At 34.1% G+C, this 22894-nt stretch overlaps 1 protein-coding gene across 3 annotated transcripts in view; it reads right to left on the bottom strand.

Annotated features, from left to right (window-relative positions):
- The window catches only part of LRRTM4 (leucine rich repeat transmembrane neuronal 4), a 733146-nt gene extending 719129 nt beyond the window's left edge, over positions 1–14017 (bottom strand). Inside the window, exons 1-2 of one of the 3 annotated variants that reach the window (XM_027623668.2) lie at positions 13341–14017; positions 9967–11513 (exon numbers count right to left, since the gene is read on the bottom strand). In XM_027623668.2, the coding sequence (XP_027479469.1) occupies positions 9967–11513; positions 13341–13344 (1551 nt within the window). In that variant the 5' untranslated portion in view covers positions 13345–14017. Of the gene's footprint in view, positions 1–9917; positions 11545–13340 lie in introns of those variants that run through there. The other 2 variants (XM_027623667.1, XM_027623669.1) reach the window with 2 other exon arrangements.
- Positions 14018–22894: the final 8877 nt, after the last annotated feature.

The following is a 22894-nucleotide window of genomic DNA, read 5'->3' as shown; positions in this document are numbered from 1 at the left end:
TTATAACTAGAAAATATTGCAAAATAAATAAGATACATCAGGTTAATGCACAAAATTGTACCTCATATTTCAGAGTAATATTTATTTAATTGTTTAGTATCTATAAAATAGAGATATTCTGACAACACTGATAAAATAATATATTTGCATATGTAGTTAATAACTATGTTCCAATAAATTTTCAATAAGAAACGCAATGAGAAAGAGAATGGATACTATTGTCTTTATAGGTCAATGATCTTTGCCAATCTTCATGTTTTGGTGGAGATTGTATATACATTTTCAAGGAAGATGCTATGCCAAAATTAAAGGAGCATAAATTTGGAATATTGATTTAAAGTCATCTCTTATCATCCAGTCATTTGAGGAAATACAGAGAGCCAAAGAGATTATGATTTGCAAAAGGTTAAAATGTTATATTTATAAATAACATTCTTTTATCTTTCAAGTCTCAAGATTAGAATCTAAGCAGTGAATCTCAAAAATTAAAAAAAAAAAGATTCTGGTTAGAGTTCTGCAGACCATATCCCAAGAGTATGAAATGGATTGACTATCTGACAACTGGGGAAGGGAAAGAGTTTGAGCATACTAAGGTCAGGGCTTATGACTCTGGTCACTCTTTGCTGCGCACGTCAGAAATCACAGTGAGAATGGGTACCACTGAACTGGCAGTCCTACTTCAAAAGGAAAAACGAGATCCCCAGGTGGCATGGGCCTAGTGTCAGCACTTAATTGCCAAAGACAAGATAGGCCCAGTTACCGTAAGAGACGGTAAAGTCAAAGCAGTAATCAAAATAATTTGACTCAAGAGACCCATGGTGGTGTCTATTTGATCATGGGTATCCCTAGGAAAAAAGTACCTAAGTACTAATTCCTACTTGATCAGTGTAAGTAGGTCAGATCTAGGTCAAGTGAACAGAGCATAACTTGAATCACGAAAACAGTGTCATGGCCCCATAATCAATTCCCAGACTTGAGGCAGTTTACAGATCCAGAAACATTTAAATGAAAGTCAGATCCCCCTGAGGAAAGACGAAGCTACACCGTCAAAATGTATACTCTTAATCTCTCTTCTAGCCTTTCCCAAAGAGACAAACAGCTATTTACCAAGGTGACTAGGCACTGGGGAAAGTGGCGTAATTAGTTTTGGGGGCTTACTAGAAATTGACTTGGAAGGGACACTAATTCCTGCAGATCCAAAACATCACTGTGGTCCCAGAGTTAGATTATGGGCTCACGGTGCCTGATGGAGTTTTAGCTCAGGTCCATTTCACAGTGGGTCTAGTGGGTCTAGTGGGTCCAGTGGGTCCATGGCCCCATCCTGTAGTTACGTCCCTAGTTCCAGAATACATAATTGGAAGAGACATATTCAATGACTGGAAGAATCCTCATTTTGGAATAATTCTGCCTTTCCAAACACAAGAAAATAACTTACTGTCTTTTCCAGAAAAGATAAAATTTTGTCTTTTGTTTGTGGGGTATTTGTTTTGTTAAGGACCTGCTCTAGTGATGCCCTTTACTTCAAAGCACACATTGGTATCACTGGAGGTATTATTCCATGGGGAAACATAAAAAGAGATGTATTTCACATTAAAATACATTACAAATATGGGGACAAAAATAGGAATTATATAATAATCTATTTATGCAAAAATAAGAGCTCACATATTCAACAAAAATAAATACTTATATACATCAAATCATTAAATAGTATATATTTTTGCTAGAGAAATATCAGGTCTTCTTAAAAATACATATTAACTTCTTGTTATGCATAAACACTTTGGGGAAATTAAAACTGCCTCCACTTGTTAAGAAAATGAACTGAAGGGCAATACTTGGTCAGAATGGAAATTATTAAGTTGTTTCTATAACCCATTTCTTCCTTAGAGTTAATACTACTAAAAGAACTGTATATGCTACCTTCTTTGAAATATGAATAAAATGTTCAGCCAAGGGAGTATTTTACAAATCCTGAGGTATTATTTATATATTAGTGTGTCTGGTACCCAAACTAAATTACAGCTCAGACAAGGGACTGAAAGGTCAGGTTTATTATTCACTTTAGTAAAAATGGAACCACAACACTTGTTTCTACATCAGGGAGTATTATAACCGTCATTATAACTAATAATAACAATGAAAATAATACAGCCACAATGTATTTTGCATTTTTCAGTAGACAGTAGGGCTTATGGCTAATAATCATTTATATTTACACTGAAGCTTTTTATGGAGGAGTTCAGAGTGGTTTTCGAATAGTAGCTCATTAATCATTTCAACAAGTTAGTTGGAAAGTTATTATCCCAGTTCAATAGATGGAAAAATTATATCACAGAAAGGTCAGATACATATTTACTTGTCCAATATTACAGAAGTCAAGTGAGTCAGTTTCAAATCTCTCAGACCTTTTATTCACTCCTTGATCTAACCACTGGACCAATGAAATTTTGGCCCATACTATGGTTTGACCAACAACCTAAAGTACTTTAAGGCTGACCTCTCTGCTATTACTTTTACAGACCTATAAACACAGAAGAAAATCACAATTTTTCATCTGTGGAGATCATACTAAAAAAGACTCAGACACAATTCATTTCTACTTCTTTTTTAAGTCTTACTAGAAATATTTAACAATGTTGGTGTCAATTTAAAATTTTAAATATCAAAACCTTAAGAGTGAAATGAATCATAATTAAATTTATGCTGAAACAAACAAGCAATATTTTCAGGGCTTCGTTTGAACATAAACACATTTAATAGGAGTTACTTAAAGGAAACAAGAAATCAACTTTTAATAATTCCTACCCTCGCAAATAATTAGATCACTAAGAAAAAATGAAAGAACCAATGTTTCAATAAATATGACCTGAGAGAGGAGGGAGGAGGAATTAAAAACAAGCACAGAATTTAAACTCAGACTGTTTCTTGTTTTTTTAAAAAATCAGTGTAATTTCCATGCTTTATCCGATGATACCTAATCTTAAAAGAAGACAGAGAAACAAAATTGTTATCCTTTAAAATGAAAATATATCATGAATGTGAATGAAATAGAACTGACTTTCTAAAATAAAATAATTTCAAGTATTTTTCCTCTTTGTTTATATCATTTACTACTCCAAAATTACCATCTATATAGTTTTGCACTAATCTTGAAAATGACCCAAAAGTGAAATCAGTTTATAACCCTACACATTCCTATTTGGAAGTACATAGTTGCTCATGAGATCCTAAAAAAGAGTGAGTTTTCTTAAATAAATCCATCTATTATTCACTGTAGCTTGTCTGCTTTGAATATTTAAATATGCTGTAAAAATTTTTTTAGTTTTTAAACTCAATGGGATTTGAAGATTTCAACCACTGAAATAGTAAATAAAAATGACAATTATAAATTTATACAGGAAATTGTTTTAATATTATAGTTACTTTCTTTACCTTAAATTTTTCTTTTAAAACCAATGTGATAAAAATGTGTAATGTAACATTCTTCTACTAGAAGAATTTACATTTAAAAAAAAACAAAAGAAAAAGATGACACTTCTTGCTAGGTTTAATGATTATATCTTTACCCTTCTGAGGTCTGAGAATTCAGTAAATATATAAAAGACTAAAGTGAAGGAGGAAATAGAACTTTCCAAGAGATGGTGATATGGACATCCAAAAATTCAGAAAACAATCATGATAAATGACAGAAGAAACAAAATTTTGTTGATGTCTTTACATTATTTTTAATGTTGCCGCAAATATTTACTTTTGAGGCAATTCATGCGAATTGGACAAGTGGTAAAGAACAGTGTATTGAAAAGTATAATATATATTACTTTAATATTTGTGTGCAACATACATCTTAGCATTTTAGGAATATTTATGTGGGATATATGGGTGTTTATTTGCACATGGTTGTTTAAATACAATTATATTTCAAAGTTACTTTTGTATATATTTAATAACACCATATAAAAATCTCATTGCCTTGTACAAATAATAATGCTAAATATCATAATCTTATTTAGTTATGCATGGGTTTACTACTTATCTGGTATCCAGGCATCAGTCTTTGTTGAATGTTTTCCTTTTTGTCAAACTTATTAAGAATTTTTGGACAAGATTTTTTTTTCTGATTTTTAAAAAATATCCTCACCATTACTTGAACCATTCATTAATGCATATCAGTTTTATTGTCCTTTCACTCCCAAACTTTAGGTTTACAAGTATTATAAGATTTGACTTAAAGTCAAACATCTGACTCTTAAAAAACTATTTTCCCACATCTGTGTTTGTTTAAACCTCAATTTCTCTTGACAATGAAAGCATTATTTTTTGAACTATTTAGCAGGAGTATGAGTCATAGCATTTGCATATATTGAGGAATTTTAAGCATATTAAAGCAGTTTATTAAAAAGCTAGTGATTTTGATACCACAGGAAAGTGTGCTTTTTCTCAACTTTCTTTAATTGACAGCTAAATTTTTAATGGCTTATGGAATGCCTAAGAAAAATACTCTCATAATTTCTCTTTCATTTTAACAATACTGAGATTTTATTAAATTGACCTGATAAATGATACTTCTTTTGGTACTATAAAAAGCAATTTTAATTTTTAATGTTTTAATTTTTAAAACATATTTAACATGACTTTCATGCTTTTCACTGATCCAAAGACATAATATTTCAAAACTCCCAGTCTGGTGATACACAGGTTGCCAGTGTTTCACTTTGATTCAGTGATTCATGAAACTCTAGAAACATGAAAATTCTGATGAGTCACCAAGTCCCCAATGCTAATATTACTGAGCAACTTCCAATGCATAAAGCTATCTATAAATGTAATTCCTGAGAACTAGGATGAGTAGATTTTATTCAATACAGAAAAGTCTCAAGAAGAAAAATTCTGAAATTATATGAAGATTACTGGGGTGTGTCAAAAGCTGTACATTCCTAAGAACATAACAGAGTCAGACTTTTCAATTTGGAATCTTACTAAAATTTTGCCCATGACATGCTAAAGCAAACTTATTCTAAAAACAGCAATTGAACCCCTTATCATCAGTTTAAAATCTTTCCTAAATTAACCATGTCAGGCTTTCTTGGAAAGCCTCTTCACTCTTCACCACTACCATTTGCAGATTCTAATGAAAACTCTATTCACAAATAGATTTTGATTGAATCAAATTCAGACAATAGATTAAAAAAAAGTCATATTTTAAATGCTTTCAAAATAACTAGCTACCTGACAGAATTTAAAAGATACATAAATTTGTGTGTGTGCTTGCATGTATGCAGTTGTGCGCATGCATGTGTATTATGTATTTTCCCCTCAAGCATAAAGAAATTATAGTGTTCCTCATCTGAGCCTGCCAATTTTTATTAACTCAAGAAGTTCTTTCTTTTCTCACTGATAATGAATATAAATAACTCAGTTTTTCCTCCATATCCCATCTTGCCCTTTTAGTCCTGGGACTGTCCGCAGACAGTTTACAAAGTGTACTACTCTAAGGAATGCTTTGAGTTGGGATATATTGTGCTAGTTGCATATACTCATTTAGTGATGGGTCACAGAGAAATGAAATGACTAGCCCATAATCACACCAGAAATGGCAAGGTGTAGTTTAAATTCTGGTTTTTGAAAAAGAAGAACATTAAGACTATCTAAACATGAAATACTAATAATTTTAGAGAGGTTTAAACATTTAAGAAGTATGTTCCCTGACTAACAAATTCTGATAATTATAACCCAAGATTCCTTCACAAATATTTCAAATGTCCAAAATAGACAGGAACTTTAATGGAAATATATTTCTCTCTGTGTGCATATGAACACATACGCATACATACAAACACACACATATACACACACATAAATCTACTTTATGTGACTGTGCAGAGTAGAGTTTCAGTTATAACATTTTGACATAAAAGCAGTAGTAAGCCATCAAAATGACATTTATTTTCTATAGTTTTGTATTGGAAAATATGAGTTAAACTCAAGGATACTGGGCCCCCTTCACTTAGAAATCCTCTTTGAACACATCACACTTTTTACTTCTTGGAAATTCATTTAGTATAGTTTAAAATGCCAATTTCTAAAGTGTAAAAAGTTAATAATCCCTCTTAAATCAATAGTTAGGATCTGACATAATATATTCAATAAGTATAAACTGTTAGAAACGGTTTATACTACCCACTGCACAGCAGTGAAAGAAATAATGTAAGCTCAATTACAGGCATTATATTTATATTTTACTTGATTTTGAAGAATTGTTAACTAAAATATCAAATATTTGGAAAATATATATCTAATGTCACTGATACTCCCATTCTCCTAATGGCAGCCCTCTTAGCATTATGGGATCATTAAACTTTATATTTCAATTAGTTAACTTCTAAAATAATTTGGATGGAGGATTTCTTTAGAGCCCACTTTCATTTATTCATTCATTTTAAGGTTTTACCAATTCTACTTTTTTTTAATTCACAAGACAAACTTGAAGTGTTCTCTCCTCTCCTATATTCACAATGACTAGTTTTATAAAGGTCCTTGCTATTTTCAATTGATACAACATATCCTAGAAAAAACAGGTATTCAAAATTTTGTTCTGTATAACTTTTAAGTAATGATTTGGTAGGCAGAATAAAGTAACTTCGTAATTCTTGTTAATATTTTTAGTGAGATAAACCTAGGCAAAATTTCACAAACTATTTTCAAAAGTACGTATTGCAATTTTCTCTCTCTCTCTCTTTTGCAATTTTCTCTTTTAATAACACTTTACTAAGCTTTAGGCAAAGCTGTTTCCTTTTGGCTTTAAGTTCTTTCTGAGCACATATTGAGGACAAATTAAATGATTCAGTTCAACCAAGCACACTGTTCCACTCAAGGTATGATGATTGAGATGTAAATATCTATTAGAATTGTGCCATATATCATATTAATTATTCATGACTATCTATTCTTCTTTTATAGATATGAGATTTTTATTGCCTAAGGTATTATAACATTCTCCTTCAAAGTATTAGCATAGAATGAGCACGTGGCCAAAGTTATTCACTTACTGAATGCTGTATTTGTGTGTTAGCTCACAGACACCATTCTAATTAGGGGTCTTAATATTTCTATTTTCTTCTTAAAAGAAATAGACAAAATGAATATTTTGACTATATTTAGATCATGATAACTAAATGTATCAGTTGTATAAGTGGAATTTTCAATTTAATGCAGTTTTTTTTTCAAGGCACTCTTAGAAAATTAGCATTTAGTGCTAAGTTTTCTAGTTAAATATTTATGGCTTTATTGGGTAGAGTTTGGTGTTTTGAATTTAAAAAAAGCCTACCTCACAAAATTGTATTATAAATATATTAATGATTCTTTATTTTTTTAAGCTACTGATATGTGAGGTTTATAAAAACAACAGGCTAAAACTCAGCATACCTCTATAGTCTTAAAAAATCATAAACTTGGACAAATCACTCCTCTCTCGGCTTCATTTTGTACAGAAATTTTCTCAACAGGAGAAATTTTACTCCATGGTGACAAAGACATAGGGGAAGTTATGGTTGTCATTACAATTTCTAATAATTTGCTTTTTCTCATTTCTTATGTCCACCTATAATAGATAGAACATCCCCTCAAAAAGAGGGAGTGGTTGCTGCAATGTTCTTATGTATTTGTGTTTCAAAACAAGTTAACATTCATTCAAATGTAGCTTTATTGGACCCCTTCAGTTACTGGTCTTAAATGTATAGACTACCATTTTCCACATTTTAGGTCATGGAGAGTTTGATCTACTTCAGCAAGGCTGCCATTTCAACTCTCTTCATTACAATATTTAATTAAATTCTTCATTATTTAATGTCTTAACACCACATTCATCTCTAACAATGCCACTGCAATTTCATGACCATAAACTCCCCTCTATATAACGTATAGTATCAAAATGTGTTTTGACACATGTTTTTATAGAATAAAACATGTTTTTATTTTGTTCCTATCATGGTAAAGCCTAGGGTCTTTGAAAGAATAATCTCTGGAACTGAAGAACCCTGGAAGTTTTAGAACCACTATACTCAAGTCCTAGTTCTTTAAGAATCTTTCTTCTTTCTTGGTGATTATTATAAATAAAAATCACCTTTCTACTATAAAAGTCAAGAGAAAATGAATGAATGGACCTGGATTTTCCTTTTCTTTTTATATTATTAGCCTTTAAGAGGATCTCAAAATATAAAGAGAACTTAGAATAAAACAAGATGAACTTGTTTTACTATATTCATGTATATTATATAAATATCAACCTGCAATAAAAGCATCAAGCCTTGTTAAGGCTTTCATATAAAATCTTTTATTCTCTTTAATTTTTAAGATCAATTGCTCGTACAGGTTTATTTTAAGGATTTATTATTTGGGATTACTTTTCTTATTTTTAATTGTACACAAAAAGGAGAAAATGAACTCTGTGAAGAATATCTCAGTATTCCAAATTCTACTAGGTTTGAGAATATTTCAAACTCAGTGCCTTGTCCAAAACCATTTTCATTAGCATCTGCCTTTAGGACTACAGAAAGACTGGGAATATATATTAACAAAGAGCAAATTATTTTTTCCAACAGTTGTAACTAGTAATAAAAGGAAAAATTCTCATTCAATACTCATGAAAACTTTCCTTTGAAAAACTAATCATCTAAAATCAGATATTAAGACAACATACTGCCAGAACTGTCTCTCTCCATTACTTTATTCAGCAACAAGGCCTTGGCAGTCAGTCTTTGTACTTTTTGATCAACTTTACCAAGCAAAGAACAATTTGCATCCAGTACTACTTATCAACAGGTTGGAAATATATGACTATTTCCTACTCCTAAGCATGTTACTATAAGTGATATTTAAAATGAAATAATCAGAAATTGGATCCAAATATATCCTCATGAAAATGAAAATAATGTAACATGGAATGCCTTAATTTGAAGCTAATGTTACAGAAAGGGAAAATACCCAGAACTCAAATCTCTCCCTTTATTTATAAATATTTGCATCACTTAGTTTTGGATAAGTTTAACAAGAATACACATTATTTCTTTTGGGGATGACAGCAAAATTGACAAACAGTCCCTGTTATGCCTGTCATTATGTTATTGCTAAATCATCCACAATATCATGACCTGATTTTAGTTACCAGGGTCATGGCGAAACATGGAATTTAAGTATCTTTCTGATTACATACAAATAGCCAGCACTTAAGAAAACCTATGAAAAGTGATCTATGTTCAGTAATTAAAAAAAAGAAAAAAAATGGAAGGAAGGAACCAAGGGAGGAAGGAAGGAAAGAAGGAAGGAAGGAAAGAAGGCAGAAAGACATCTTTAAAAGCCTAACACAATTACACAGTAGGCCTCTGACATTCTCTATGCTGGTATAATAACTAAATGGCAAGTAACACGGAAACAGTTATCCTTGTGAGATCCCTGTTGCATGCTTTAATTATAACTAAAAATTTACAACAAAATCAACCCTTGGGTAAATTGCTCTTTGGTTTAAATCTTCATTACCTCCTGGAATTTTGGTAAAATCACTTTGTTTCTAAATTAAGCCGGTCCCTCCTTCTTTACTCCATTACAGAAGTCAAACAATAAGAACCAGACATTAATTTTAGAATGAAGAGTTTTGTGTATATGTGTAAGTCCAACCCCCGTATACAAACTGTTAAAAAACAGATGTTTTAACATAGTGCTTTATTCCAACTTAATCTCATCCTTGAATGAACTTCCTTCAAGTTTCAACCATTAAAAACAAACAAACAAAAAAAATCAGTCAATTTCCTGGTGGTTGTAATTTAATTAAGTAACCTTTCACACTGAGCAAAAACCCAAAAGCAAAAGGGTCATTAATCTTTCTAGTGATTAGAGACACCTCTAGAGCTTCAAACATTTACCTCTCCTTCCCCGCAGTAGAAATGCTTTTAGGAGGATCATGGTTCATACCTCGCATTCCCTGGAGCCAGAGATGGTATATGTGCAGGGCCCAGATCCATTAACGGATATATCCATGGTCTCAGAGTTTGTAGGCTTGTAGTCCACATAATACTCCTGTAAAGGGGAATTCATTTGTCTTTCAGACTCTCTGGTCTTTTTCCGCCGCCTCTTCATAAGAGAGTGTTGCTGAAGTTGTTTCATGCTGGCTGGGTAGCGTTTCCAAGACACATAGATTACCAAGAGGATCATGGCCACTGAGAGGAACAGAGCCACACTCCCTGCAATAATTTTGTGAAATGAAACATGCTCATACTCTTGCTCTGTGCCAGGAATCTGAAACCCTGGGGAAGGGCTTGGTGTTTCAAGGGTGGGCTGGGTGGGGTCAGATTTGGAAAATGTAGGTTTAGGGATAATCAGAGGCTTCTGGGGTGTTTGGGGTACCAGGTGTGATTTTTCTGTGTTGACCACCTGAACTTCAGAGCAGATATTATATGTTTCCACTGCATCACTAACCTTTTCACCCTGGATATGCTTAGGTCCTGCACATATCATGGTGCTTTCCTTATTTCCTTTGAAATTCTTAAGCCAATAAAATAGAGGACAAATGCTCCGACTGCATTCCCACATATTTCCAGACAAAGTGATGGATATTAATGATATCCATGCATTGACAGTTTCCTGTGAGATGTTGGTAAGCTTGTTGGAATCCAAATTCAATTTTTGCAAATTGGGTAGACATTTAAATGTGCCTGGCTCAATTCCTTGGATGTCATTCCCTGATAAATCCAAGTTGTGTAAGGAACTCCAAGTCCATGTCAAGCCTTGGCTAATGGAACGAATCCTGTTCCACTGTAAGTAAATTGAGCGGAGATTGAAGAGACGTGGAAAATGAGCAAAATTGATCTTGGAAAACTGATTGTGCTCCAAGTGGAGCTCCTTCAACTTCAAGAGGCCAGCAAAAGCATTTCGGGACAAGCTTCGAAGACGATTGTAACCCAAATCCAGAAAGTCAAGATTTCGACAGTCTTGAAAAACTCTTATCGGCACAGTCTTTAATGAGTTAGATCTCAGGTGCAAAATGATGAGTTTCCGAAGACCTTTAAATTGTTCTGATTGCAATGTCTGAAGTTTATTGTAGGAGAGATCCAGATTGCGGAGATTGGGAACTGGGTGAAATGTTTTATTGTGCAGATAGGTAATTTTGTTGGAGCTTAGAATTAATTCTTTCAGTCTACGGATCCCTTGAAATGCATCTTCATCCACTGAGCTAATGTAATTATGGTCAAGATAAAGCCATATAAGCTGGTTAAGGCCGGCAAACTGATTGGATTTGAGTTTCTGAATGCTGTTGAACCTTAATGATAAGCCTTGTGACCCTCCAGAAATGTTCTCAGGGATATCTGCGAAAGCATGAGACTCACAGTATACAATTTTGCCATCACATCTGCAGTTCTTTGGGCAAGCTCTCTGAGCCCCCGTGAGCATAACAAGCAGAAGTGTAGGAAGGAGCACTAGCACCACACGCATGCCTCTCAGCTGCGTAATTAAACGGAAACCTACAATATTAAAAAGAAGACAAATGCACATTGTAAAGCTATTAATATAAATCACCACCAGCTTACCCGCTATCAGGGGCATTTCATCTAGTGTAGTAATGGGACAGTTGATATAAGAACAATGTATTTAACATATGAAGTCTTATTTTCTTCAGTGTTGCATGTTTGCTATAATGAGGTTTCCTTCTTTCTTCCTTGATTTTCAAATCACCACAGTGCCGTGGAGCTAAAGAAAAGCCTTCCCGAGTTTCATGAGTTCATATGTTCATCAACACTGAAAAGCACGCAGCTTGTCTTATCACTTAATGCCAACACTGTAATAACAACAATATTTGGCTAGTCACTCTGTTGAACATCAGTATCAGAAGGAAGAGTACCAAGTCTTCTGGTAAGGGCAAAAATGACTTAGAAAACCCCATACTTGAACATCTTTCCTAGTTGAGCAAACAGGCTTTGATTTGACAAAAGAGCTTCAGTAAGCTGTCAAGGTAACCCAAGTTTGCCCTGCCTGAAATTGTATCCTTATTGCATAATGGAATAACAATGCATGAGCTCTGAAAAAATGGCATCGGGACTAGTATGGGCAGCCAATGAAGCGTAGTATGAAGACTAATAACAGTGCAAGGTACTCTCAATGTGTTAATAAGCGTATGTTCTTGGCATTCAGGAAGATCTGCCTACTATGCCTCCAGGGATACACCAGCTCAGAACCCTAACTACTGATAACGCAGAACAGTCCAAAGTTAAAATTGTCAAATTCTTATTAAATATTTGCATAAAATTCAAAATAATCTTGTGTAGTATTAGTTTTGCTGTTATTTTTAACATAGTTGCTGTTGCAAATTTGGGGGATAAACAAGGAGTGAAGCAGTAGACTACTACCCCCACTCTCCTCCATCCGGACCTGCACAAATTTCTCACTGACTTTTTTTTCTTTCTCCCCTACCTCTATTAACTTCAGAAAACCTGCAAAGTTGCAATGTATTGGCACTTGTGCTGCATTTCCAAGTCACAGCATGGTAAGGGACTTCTTTCCTCTGTCAACAGTGGATTTATTATTATTTCTTAGCAGTAGGGGGGGAAAAATAACCTGTGTGCTGTAGTTTATTTCTCTTAAATATTCATATTTTAACCAAGGGGCAATCAGCCAAACCTTTAATCAAAAAACTCTCCTTTTTTTACTTGACCAGTATTTTTTGTTTTGTTTTGTTTTGAATTTGAAACCCGATCTTGCTCTCTATCCTCTTGCCAGCTACAATCTCACTGAAATACATTCTAGCTCTTCCAGACAGGAGAAAGGGGGGAAAAAAGCCAGTCACACTTGAAAAAATAAGACTGGCAAATGACTGCTGGAAATTTGGAAGCTGTGTTCAGGATACAGCTTCACAGATAAAACAAACCCTTGTGCGACCTCCGATAAAGTAACGACCCCACCCCTACACACATGCAGTAAAGTGTTAACAATCTTCCTGACAGCGACCAGAAACACAAGCATGGTTAATATTATCAAGAAATAGAAGCAAACACAATATTTATCTCATGCTCAATTCCCAAGCTGTAGAAACACATACAGAAGAGACAGTCTTAAAGATATTTCTCTTGAGTCTGTTTAAGTCCGTGTTATGCATTTACGGATTAAAAAAAAAAAAACTACTAAAAGGAAAATGATCTAAAAATATAATAGCAACTATACTGAATCAACTGGCAAACTCAGAGGCTGCTGCTTTTTGCCTGTTTCCCCGTCTTTTATCAGCTAATGCCACGACTGAGAATAGGAAGCCAAGAGGATCAGCTTTGCTAAGAAGGAAACAACAAAAGTTCACTTACCCATCCTTTGTCATCCAAAAACGGATCCCCCCTCTCTCAGCTTTCTTCTTATTTGGTCTCTCGTGCTGAAACCACCACCACCTTCATGACACAGTGCGGCTGTCATTCACACCATTCCGATCCCGCATGTGAGCTAGTAGCCCCATACAAACTTCCCCGGAGAGGACAGGCAAAAAATATATATACATATATGAAAAAAAATCAGCATGGGGTGGGATGGGGGGGCAGGGAGAAGGAAGCCGTTGGGGGGGGGGGAGGGGGAGGACCTCTAAGCTCTGAGGACCATTGTGTAATTCACCAGAGACCCATCAGCAGTAATTGGCAATCTGTGCAAAAAAGCTACAGCCCATTTCGAAGGTAACCAACTTCTCTGTAAAAAGAGAGGTTAAAAAAAAAAAGAAAAGAAAAGAAAAGAAAATCTTCAGAATACCTGGCATTCCTTATTGTGCTGGCTTTTGCCATTCCCAGATAAAGCAATTCATCCTCTGGATTTTCAGTTCTCGAAGCAAGTAGGCCTCCTGTGCTGCATGAGACCCCAGTTTAAAAGCTATGCAGGCTAGGTTTATCCATTTAGCTGGTCAGGTTTAAAGTGTTTTGTAGCTATGCTGAGAGGCAGCCCTTGTCTAATTCAGAAGGCTTTCCAGAGACTGATGATGCTCAGAGCTTGTTGGTGCTAATGCTTGAGTTTGTGATACACTGAGTGCCCTCCGCTGGAGAAAACAGATTGCACATTAAAGACGGGAACAAGTGAGCCTGTCAGTGGTGTGCAGCCTTCCCTCTCTCAGAAAGGGAAATTAAAGGCACAGAATCACTTTTTTTTTCTCTCCAATAATATATATATTATGAAAGCCTTATGACAAGGAGTTCCATTCACTGATATCAAATATTAAGTAAAATACTGCCTCTCTATTATCCAATTAGCAGTTTTTAAAAGTTGCCTTGGCTTTTTTTTTTTCTGCACATATCACAGATTTATTATCTTTTTTTTAACAGAAACAATTTGAGTTTCATTTTTGTTGCTGTCTATTTATTTATATATATATTGTAAGCAAACCACAGAGAGAAACGATTGTACTCAAGGGAAAAATGTAATTAGGTCACTTTTGAAGGTAGTCATTTTTAAAATTTTAGGTCTAATTTTTAAATTCCCAGCTTTTGATAATTAAATACATTCTGTAATTTTGCACATCTTATTGAACAGTCTAGATCATTACTTTCTAAAAGTGTACTTTTTTAGTCTTAAAGTAGTTGTTTTTAATTTTAATACTATATTAACCAATGTGCAGGTATCTAAGAGAGACTAAATGTTACTTCGATAAAAGTATTATTCCAGAGTATAACTGACTTCCTTAGGGCAGTCACTATATTTTAAAATAGTCTACATTAATAATGCACACTTTTCTTATGCAAGTTACTTATAATGTGCAATTCCGAAAAACAAAAGCATGTGAGTTCTATATCGCTATTGTATTTATCTAAAATTTGCAAAATATCCTCAGAGTTAGGAAGGATGAAATGATGAGACACCTGAAATATGTATTTTAAAAAGCCTATACCTTCCTTCAACTTGCATTGGACTTAAAAAAAAAATAATGATGCATCACCTTCCATTTCGTTTCTCTTCATTACTTATTTCATAATCCTCTGGCAGAGAATTTTTGGAACAATCCAAAAGAATGAACCAATGTAATACAGAGACAGTATGCTAGATAAGATTACTAACCTAACTTAGCAGGTGTGAGAAGTTTAAATAAATTTTACATAAGAGTCTAGAATTGCTATGGATCAGTGAAAATGAATATTTTTAGAAATATTTCTTGGTTTTAGAATAACTGCCAATATACTAATAAGGAGGGCTTATCATAGAAATAACACAAATAATTTGACTCAGATTTATGAGTAGGCAGAAACAGGCAATTATCTAATTACTAAGATTTTTTAAGGAACAGAAAGAGATAATATAGTCCCCAAATATATCCCTTTCCCATTAACTGATACCTGAATTCTATTTTAGAAATGTATACTTTTGGCTTAAGGCTTAAAACCTATTGAAATGCAAATGAACACCCAAAGAGGCAATATTATTTGGTTAATGAAAGAGGTGTACCTTTCTAAGGAAACAAAAATAAATGATACACATATAATTTGTTCATAGTAGTGTAGTTTACACAGAAACAAAAATCCCACCCAAATATTCAATGATGGAGGATCGGTTCAGGAAATATAAATATATTCATGATTAGAATACATGCTGCCATTAAAATAAAATCGCTTGTATTTGCTGACAGGGAATGATGACCACAATGTGTAAAGAGAGTAGAGGCAGAGAACAGAGGTCCTAGAGGATGATTAAGGCAGTCTATTTCTGTGCATAGTCTTACTTGCGTGGGGGCAAAATAAAATGTACAAAGCAAATTTTCCTGGGAGATGAATTTTGGATGGATTTCATTTCATCTTTTATGATTTTTTGTCTATTTATATTTTCTAACTTTTTAAAATAAGATGAATATGTGGTACATGTGACATATGTATGTGTGTATATATATGTATTTTTGTGCATGTATGTATAAATTTTCCTTTGTTGGAATATAAGCCATGAGAACAGCTTTTGATAGTGGATTGGAAAAAATCTCATGATGTTACCCACATTTATGGTGTAATAACCAATGAAAATGCAAGTTTTCTTTTAAGTACTAAGATCTAATAGATGCTGTATTCCAAAGCAGATACTAAATCATATGCAAATTTTACAAAGGATGTTGTCAAAAATCAATTCTTTACTGTGTCCCTTGAACACATTGTGAGGGCATAAAAGGGCCAAGAGAGTTAAGAGTGACAAAAGATGTTGTGTGGAGGACTTTACTGGAAAGAGTTGTCCTGGCATTACCTACAAGTGTACATAGACACACACACCCCTCACCCAAGGGAATGGCAGGGTATGTCCATACCTCAGCTTCATTATAGTATGTTAAAAATTTTATTTTTTAATTTTTTTTATTTTTTTAAGATTTTATTTATTTATTTGACAGAGAGAGACACAGCGAGAGCAGGAACACAAGCAGGGGGAGTGGGAGAGGGAGAAGCAGGTTTCCCATTGAGCAGGGAGCCTGATGTGGGACTCGATCCCAGGACCCTGGGATCATGACCTGAGCCAAAGGCAGACGCTTAATGACTGAGCCACCCAGGCACCGAATGTGTTAAAAATTTTAAGACAAAAGGTCCAAAATGGAGCCACTTATGCTAAGCCTCATTTCTCCAAACCACAAGTTAACTTAATTACAGTTTTGGACACTCCCAGAATGGAATCTTAAACCAGTCAATAAGGGATCACCTGGTCAGCACTAATAAGGTAATCTGCCTGATAGATCCCCATCATCCCCTGAAGGAAAGTGATCTTGTCACAATCAATCTGCCTTTTTCTAATATAATTTCTTAGTCTGCTCCCTTTGGTCTATAAGAGTCTTTCATTTTTACAGTTTCTCAGAGCCCCTTTCTATCTGCTAGATGGAATGCTGCCCAATTCATGAATCATTGAATAAAGGCAATAAGATCTTTAGAATTAACTGAGTTGAATTTTGTTTTGTTTTGTTTTTTAACAGTTTTGGTGTCAGTGACAGGATCCAAACGAAATGTGTGTGTGTTGGGGGATAACAAGAAACACAGGCACTGTTACTCACGAATCCTTTGAATTCTTGGTTCTTCTTGCCATTTCCTAGGGCCAAGAGATAAGTTCCTCTCAGTTCTGAGTTCTGCTTTCTTTGCATTGAGCTCCTGATCCAACTGGCTTTCTAGTCCAGGGCAGGTCAGCTTAAGGTAACAGATAGTTCCACCAGAACCTAAGCCCCTAGCTCTTGGTTCAGTACCCAGATGCCATATTGAAAACAGCGGGTGGTTCAGTCTGCAGTTTTTCATTTGATTGGAATCCCAGTCTGCAGTCCCCATTTGTTGGGTCCTTTCCCCAGTCCTCAGTTCTACATTGGAAATTGCTGGTGGGGCACACAATGCCATCTCTTGTCCAGGTTACTGTTGGTTTCTGTTAATGGGAACATGAAGTAAAGCCTATTGTTAATGGGAATCTTGAAAGCCAAAACAACAAAATTGGTGGACATGTGTCAAGCACTTAAAAGCTGTTAGGGCACTTGCCACCTAACTCTAAGACTCTCATGTTAGGATTAGGTGGCCATGGGATGGAGTTAGATTGGCACTGGGTTATGGTACTGGGTTATGGCACTGGCCATGGGATGGAGTTAGATCGCCAACTTTAAGAAAATTTCCATGTAAAATGTCACACAATCCCCAAGCCAGTGACACATCCCTGTTAGGTATTACTAACTTTGCTCTGAGAGACCCAAGGCTTACCTACAAGAAATGGGATCCTTACATTCCAAAGATTTGAGAGTGCCACCTTCTGGTACACCTGCTTATTTTATGTCTAAGAAATGTGGGTCTCAGAACCCCTAGATATCTACAAAAATGGAAAAATCTTACTAATGACAACCTAGAATTACAATGGTCATTATGGGGAATGTTCCAATTAGACAAGATTGTTCATTTAAGAAGTACACTTGAAAATAAGAATTCCCAAAACAAAAAAGTAGAATGGGATATCAATTTTAATTGGCATGCAGAAGCCTCCAGAAGTTTTCAAAATTCCAAAATAGCTTCAGTGAAATATTTGCTACAAAAGCCTAATGATAAATTAAAGATATAAAAAAACAGGACTAACAGACTGAGGTAACTCCTACAGCTCCCCTCTGTCCTCCTTTACCCAAGTACTCAGTCTACTAATCCTCTGTCTGAAGACAACAGGGCCATAAACAAAAGTCCACCAAGTTAGTGGCCTTACAGACACCCCCAAAAATATTCTTGAAGGAGGGCCCCCATATGGGCCCCTGTCAGGGTTAATAGAAACAAGAGGGATTTTCTGGTAAACTGCTACATTATTTCCTTAAACAGCCAAAAAGAAATGTCTCTTTCTTTTGCTTATCTTTGGGAGTGGCTCTGGATCTTGGGAGGTAGTATCTTCTCCATCTTCTTTGAGAATGCCTCTTGGGTTTATGTGTCCTTCAATACTGCCAGGAATATTTATTGTTTGCCCTGGGCAGAAACAGATGTGCTTTTTTGTTTGTTTGTTTGTTTGTTGACTTTTCTGGCAAGATATTTCAAAGGATTTTTTAAGTATCCCAGTGGTCAGAAGTCAGCCAAATTGAAAACTGATATTCAGAGCCTGACAGAAATTTTTTTAGACCTCCTCCCCTAAGCTAAATGTACACAAAGGGAAAGAAAAAGATTTGAAAGAGAAAGCTCTAAATCTAGAACACAGGAATCTTTCAATTCCATTTTAGTTGAAGAACTTCTCCCTGGTATAAAGAAGCAAACTGAGGATAATTTAGTTGGATGGGCAGTTCAACCTCTAGATGTCATTCAAGCCAATTCTTTGATGAATTAAAACCAACTCTTCTTATCTTACAAATGTTTACAAAACCAGAAACACAGCTCTAGAAATAATTCAAAGTCCACCTATCATTTTAACCAATCCCAAAACCTCACCTATTCATCTCAAACTGAAAGCTTATATTGAAAAATTCTGGCCTTAAAAAACAGAAGTGCTTCTTGAAGGAACTGGCATTCTTTCTCTGTGCCTTTGAGATGTAAATATTCTACCCAGTCTTCTCTGGAAATTCTCATCTAAAACATCTCTGTGAAATGCAAACTTGAGGGGACAACTCATTAAGAAAGAGGCTATTTGGATATTTGAAATTAGGTAAATGAAAAACCATGTCTTCTCCAAAAATATTAATAAAAAGCGTTAGCCATCTGAGCAGATAACCTTAACCTATTCCATCTGCCAGAAACATGATTTATATGTAACTGGTTTTCTATAAACTAGTGAATTAAAACAGGGTTGGGAGTGGCTTTCACTTTCAGAGTTTGTCTGGATAAAATATATACATGTGTTTTCTACACAAGAAAGAAGGACTATATGAAAGAGAAAGTGTCAGCTTGAAGCCATTTTAAATCCTGGTGGTACCCCCAACAGGAAGTTTTTATAAGACCAGTGCGCAAACAAAGAGACAAATAAACAAAAAACAAACAGAAATCCATCAAGTTTGGGCAAGTACTAGATAAATGAAGAAAAAAAATGTGTCATTCTTGTCAGGGGAAATCTGGTCCCTTATTCCTAAGGGGGCTATTAAAGATCTATCAATGTGTCCATGAAAAAGAGAAATATCTTTTAACATCTGCTAGGCCTAGAGATCAAATAAACCTTTTTAAAATTGTTAGGTCAACCAAGAAGTTTCTTGGAAAGGTCTGAAATAGTACTAAGGGTGGGAGGAGGTAAGAGAGAATGAGAGAAATTGACCATACCTTTTTTATTCCTAGGTAGTAGACAGCCCATCTGTAACTGGTCCTACACTGGAACAGGATGACAATGTTTAAATGTGAGCTTATATGAAATATGACATATTGATTAATATGGTGGATTTAATATTTCCATTTACTTATTTGAGACTTTATGAACTAAGGATATAACAGGAATTTTTGAATTTTAATTTTTGTAATAACAGCATTTGTTTACACTCAAAGAGCATTCAGTGACCTCACCTTGATAATTTGAAACTGACCATGGAAGGAGTATTCACACCAAGGAAATCATCAAAAAGCTAAAGTTTAAAATATGACTTATTATTTTGTTGAGTATCGACACTTAAGAAAGTGATGTTGAAAATATTAGTAATACATATTAAACTTAAAAGTGTAATGTTTGTAGCCATTTAATTATAAATATGTTTTATGTAATTATAAATAGCTATTAAATAATAGAAATTATAACATAGATATAATTTCAAATATGTAATATTTGAAAACCATGACCTGATTGGGCAAATAAATTACCATGTCACTGACAAACAAGCAAAATTCCAACATATGTCTACATTGTTTCACTTCTGTGTTACTCATTAATGTAAGCAAAAATATCAGACAGCGTTCATGTTGGAATAATGCTTGGAGAGCCAATTGTTAAACATTTATCAGCAAACCACTGTGCCTACAGTTCTACATCTGTATTGCTCCAACAGTGAACTAGTTTGAACACATAAATGCTAGTGATGACCTGGTTTTAATAAATAAATCAAAAGTTCAATCAATTATTATCATCATAATCAATGTCACTTTCAATATCATCAATATCTTCTTTCTTTCCTAAAATATTATTTGTTCTCTCCAATAAAAAAGTAAAGGAAATTTAAAATTGTCAATTAAGAAATTAAGAAATTTAAAATTGTCAATTAAGAAATTTAAAATTATAAGGAAAGAAATCTCAACTCAAACTCAATAAAAATAAAATGGAAAATTATTTTAGTTTGTGTAAATCAAAATTTCGTAGTCAGAGCTGGATGCAAAAATTCAAAGTATCACTGGTAACCAGTTTCCTTTGGTTCATTTCTCAGGCCTAATACAATGAATTATTTCCATTGTAATTCTGGTTTCAAAACAGCTCTCTTAGTCCTGGCTCCATGTATAGTAAGATTCAAGAACTAATAAATGTTTCATTGCATGAAGTCACTCTAGTGGAGTCTTTTTTTTTCCTACTACTTCTGAATAATTTTCTGTGATGAAGATTGGGCATCCCTGGGTAGTTTACATAAAGGTCATGTATTCTACCACTGGTGCTGGTGGGAATAGCTTCTTAAAAAAAAAAAAAATGTACTAGGGATGCATGGCTGGCTCAGTAGGTAGAGCATGCGACTATCTCAGGGTTGCAAGTTCAAGCCCCACATTGGGCCTACAGCTTACTTAAAAACAAAACAAAACAAAACAAACAACAACAACAACAAAAACACATGCTGACATGCTGGAAGGGGGAGGAAAATGATGTGTGCATCTCTTGCAAGTCATCACTAAAAAGGGGCTGCCCTGCCGGGGCACACCTTGAATCTAGGTGGGGACCATGTAAATATTCTTCACCAAGGACTATAAGCAGAATTGATGTGGAGCACTTCCAGGTCAAGATGGTCAAAGAAAAAGGGTCCCTTTCTTCTTCATCTAACTAGAACCCAGGGTTCTAAAACCCTGTTAAAGCTACTGGACTACAGGGGATTATTTATGTCGCAGTATAAATGGGATAAGGGGGTAATGATGGATATTGGGAGACAAAAATATACACCATGCAAATAAATACACAAACCATATAAACAAAAAATAAAAAACAAAAATAAACCAAATAACAAAACATAACAACATCCCAGTAATCTTTTGCTCTTGCTCTACCCTGCCGTTAGGATGTGGTGGTAACTATGCTTTCTTTATTCTCAATATGTAAAGCTCTTCATACACTGATTTACCGAATATTCCTAAACATCCTCCTAACTTCACTCTCAAATGGTAAAAAAGTAAAATTAATATATTGTGTCTGCTTTCTTCTACACATACATGCACGCACATGCACACACACACTCAAAACCACACCATACACGTACGTGCTTAAAAATAATTTATTTATCAAGATACATTTTAATTAGGTACATAATTGAATTTTAACATGAAGAGGAAACTTGAATCCCTTTTTCAAAATGAATGACTTTTTCTCCCTTTTCAATTTACTTACCATGATTTAACAGTACTTCATTTCTGATAGTAGTGATAATTAGTCACTTCTTAAAAATTTAAAGAAAAATAACATTTTATTATATCTGCTCAGCTGAATTTAGGAATCTCAATGTCCATACTCAAAACCTTTAATCCCAATGTGTATTTTAAGGTAACATTCATGTTATTAAGAGTCACAGCAAAAGTTGTATTGAAATATAGACATAAAAATGAACTCTGTGTCTCATTTTATTACCCAATGAATTTATAAAATTAAAAAAAATTGGTGACGTATTATAGGATATTAATGAGTAGATAATGATAATGTAAAAGAAAAAAATGGGGGTTGGGGCAGATGGAAATTGATCATTAAACCAATAAAATGAAAAAATATGATTCATAGATTATTATAAATTTTAATAAATGAAAAAAGAAGTTATGAAACAACAGTGGGAGATAATTTATTTTGGAGAATGGGGAAAGGAATCTTTAAAAATAGTATTTCAATGGGTTTTCAAGTAAAATGCTCTTATATATTTGTGGAATGGATAAATTACCAAGGTTTAGAAGGCTAAAGGAATGAGTAGGAGCGAACTAGGCAAACATGAAGGAGAAAGGGAGAAGAATACATCAGAGAAAAAACAAAATAATAGTATGGAAAGAGGTGAATGCTTGGCTTGTTTGGATAAATAATAGTAAAAAACAAATAATACAAACAGATTCTCAGATGATTCAACATTAGACTTACCAGACACATACTTAAAGATAATTGTGGCTACTATCTTTAAAAAAATATATCACAAATTAGGGATTCCAGCAGATAAATGGAGTTTGTAAATAAGAATCAAATCAAAATTATAAACGTAAAAACAGAATAACTGAAAATAACAGAAATTAACTATATATTTAAGTGGAAATTAGGCAGAGCTGAATGGAAGATTATGTAGTGAACTAGATAAAAC

This window comes from Zalophus californianus, chromosome 8 (assembly GCF_009762305.2).
Source record: "Zalophus californianus isolate mZalCal1 chromosome 8, mZalCal1.pri.v2, whole genome shotgun sequence".
NCBI classification, from domain to species: Eukaryota; Metazoa; Chordata; class Mammalia; order Carnivora; family Otariidae; genus Zalophus; species Zalophus californianus.
This window is presented reverse-complemented; position numbering and strand designations above follow the sequence as displayed.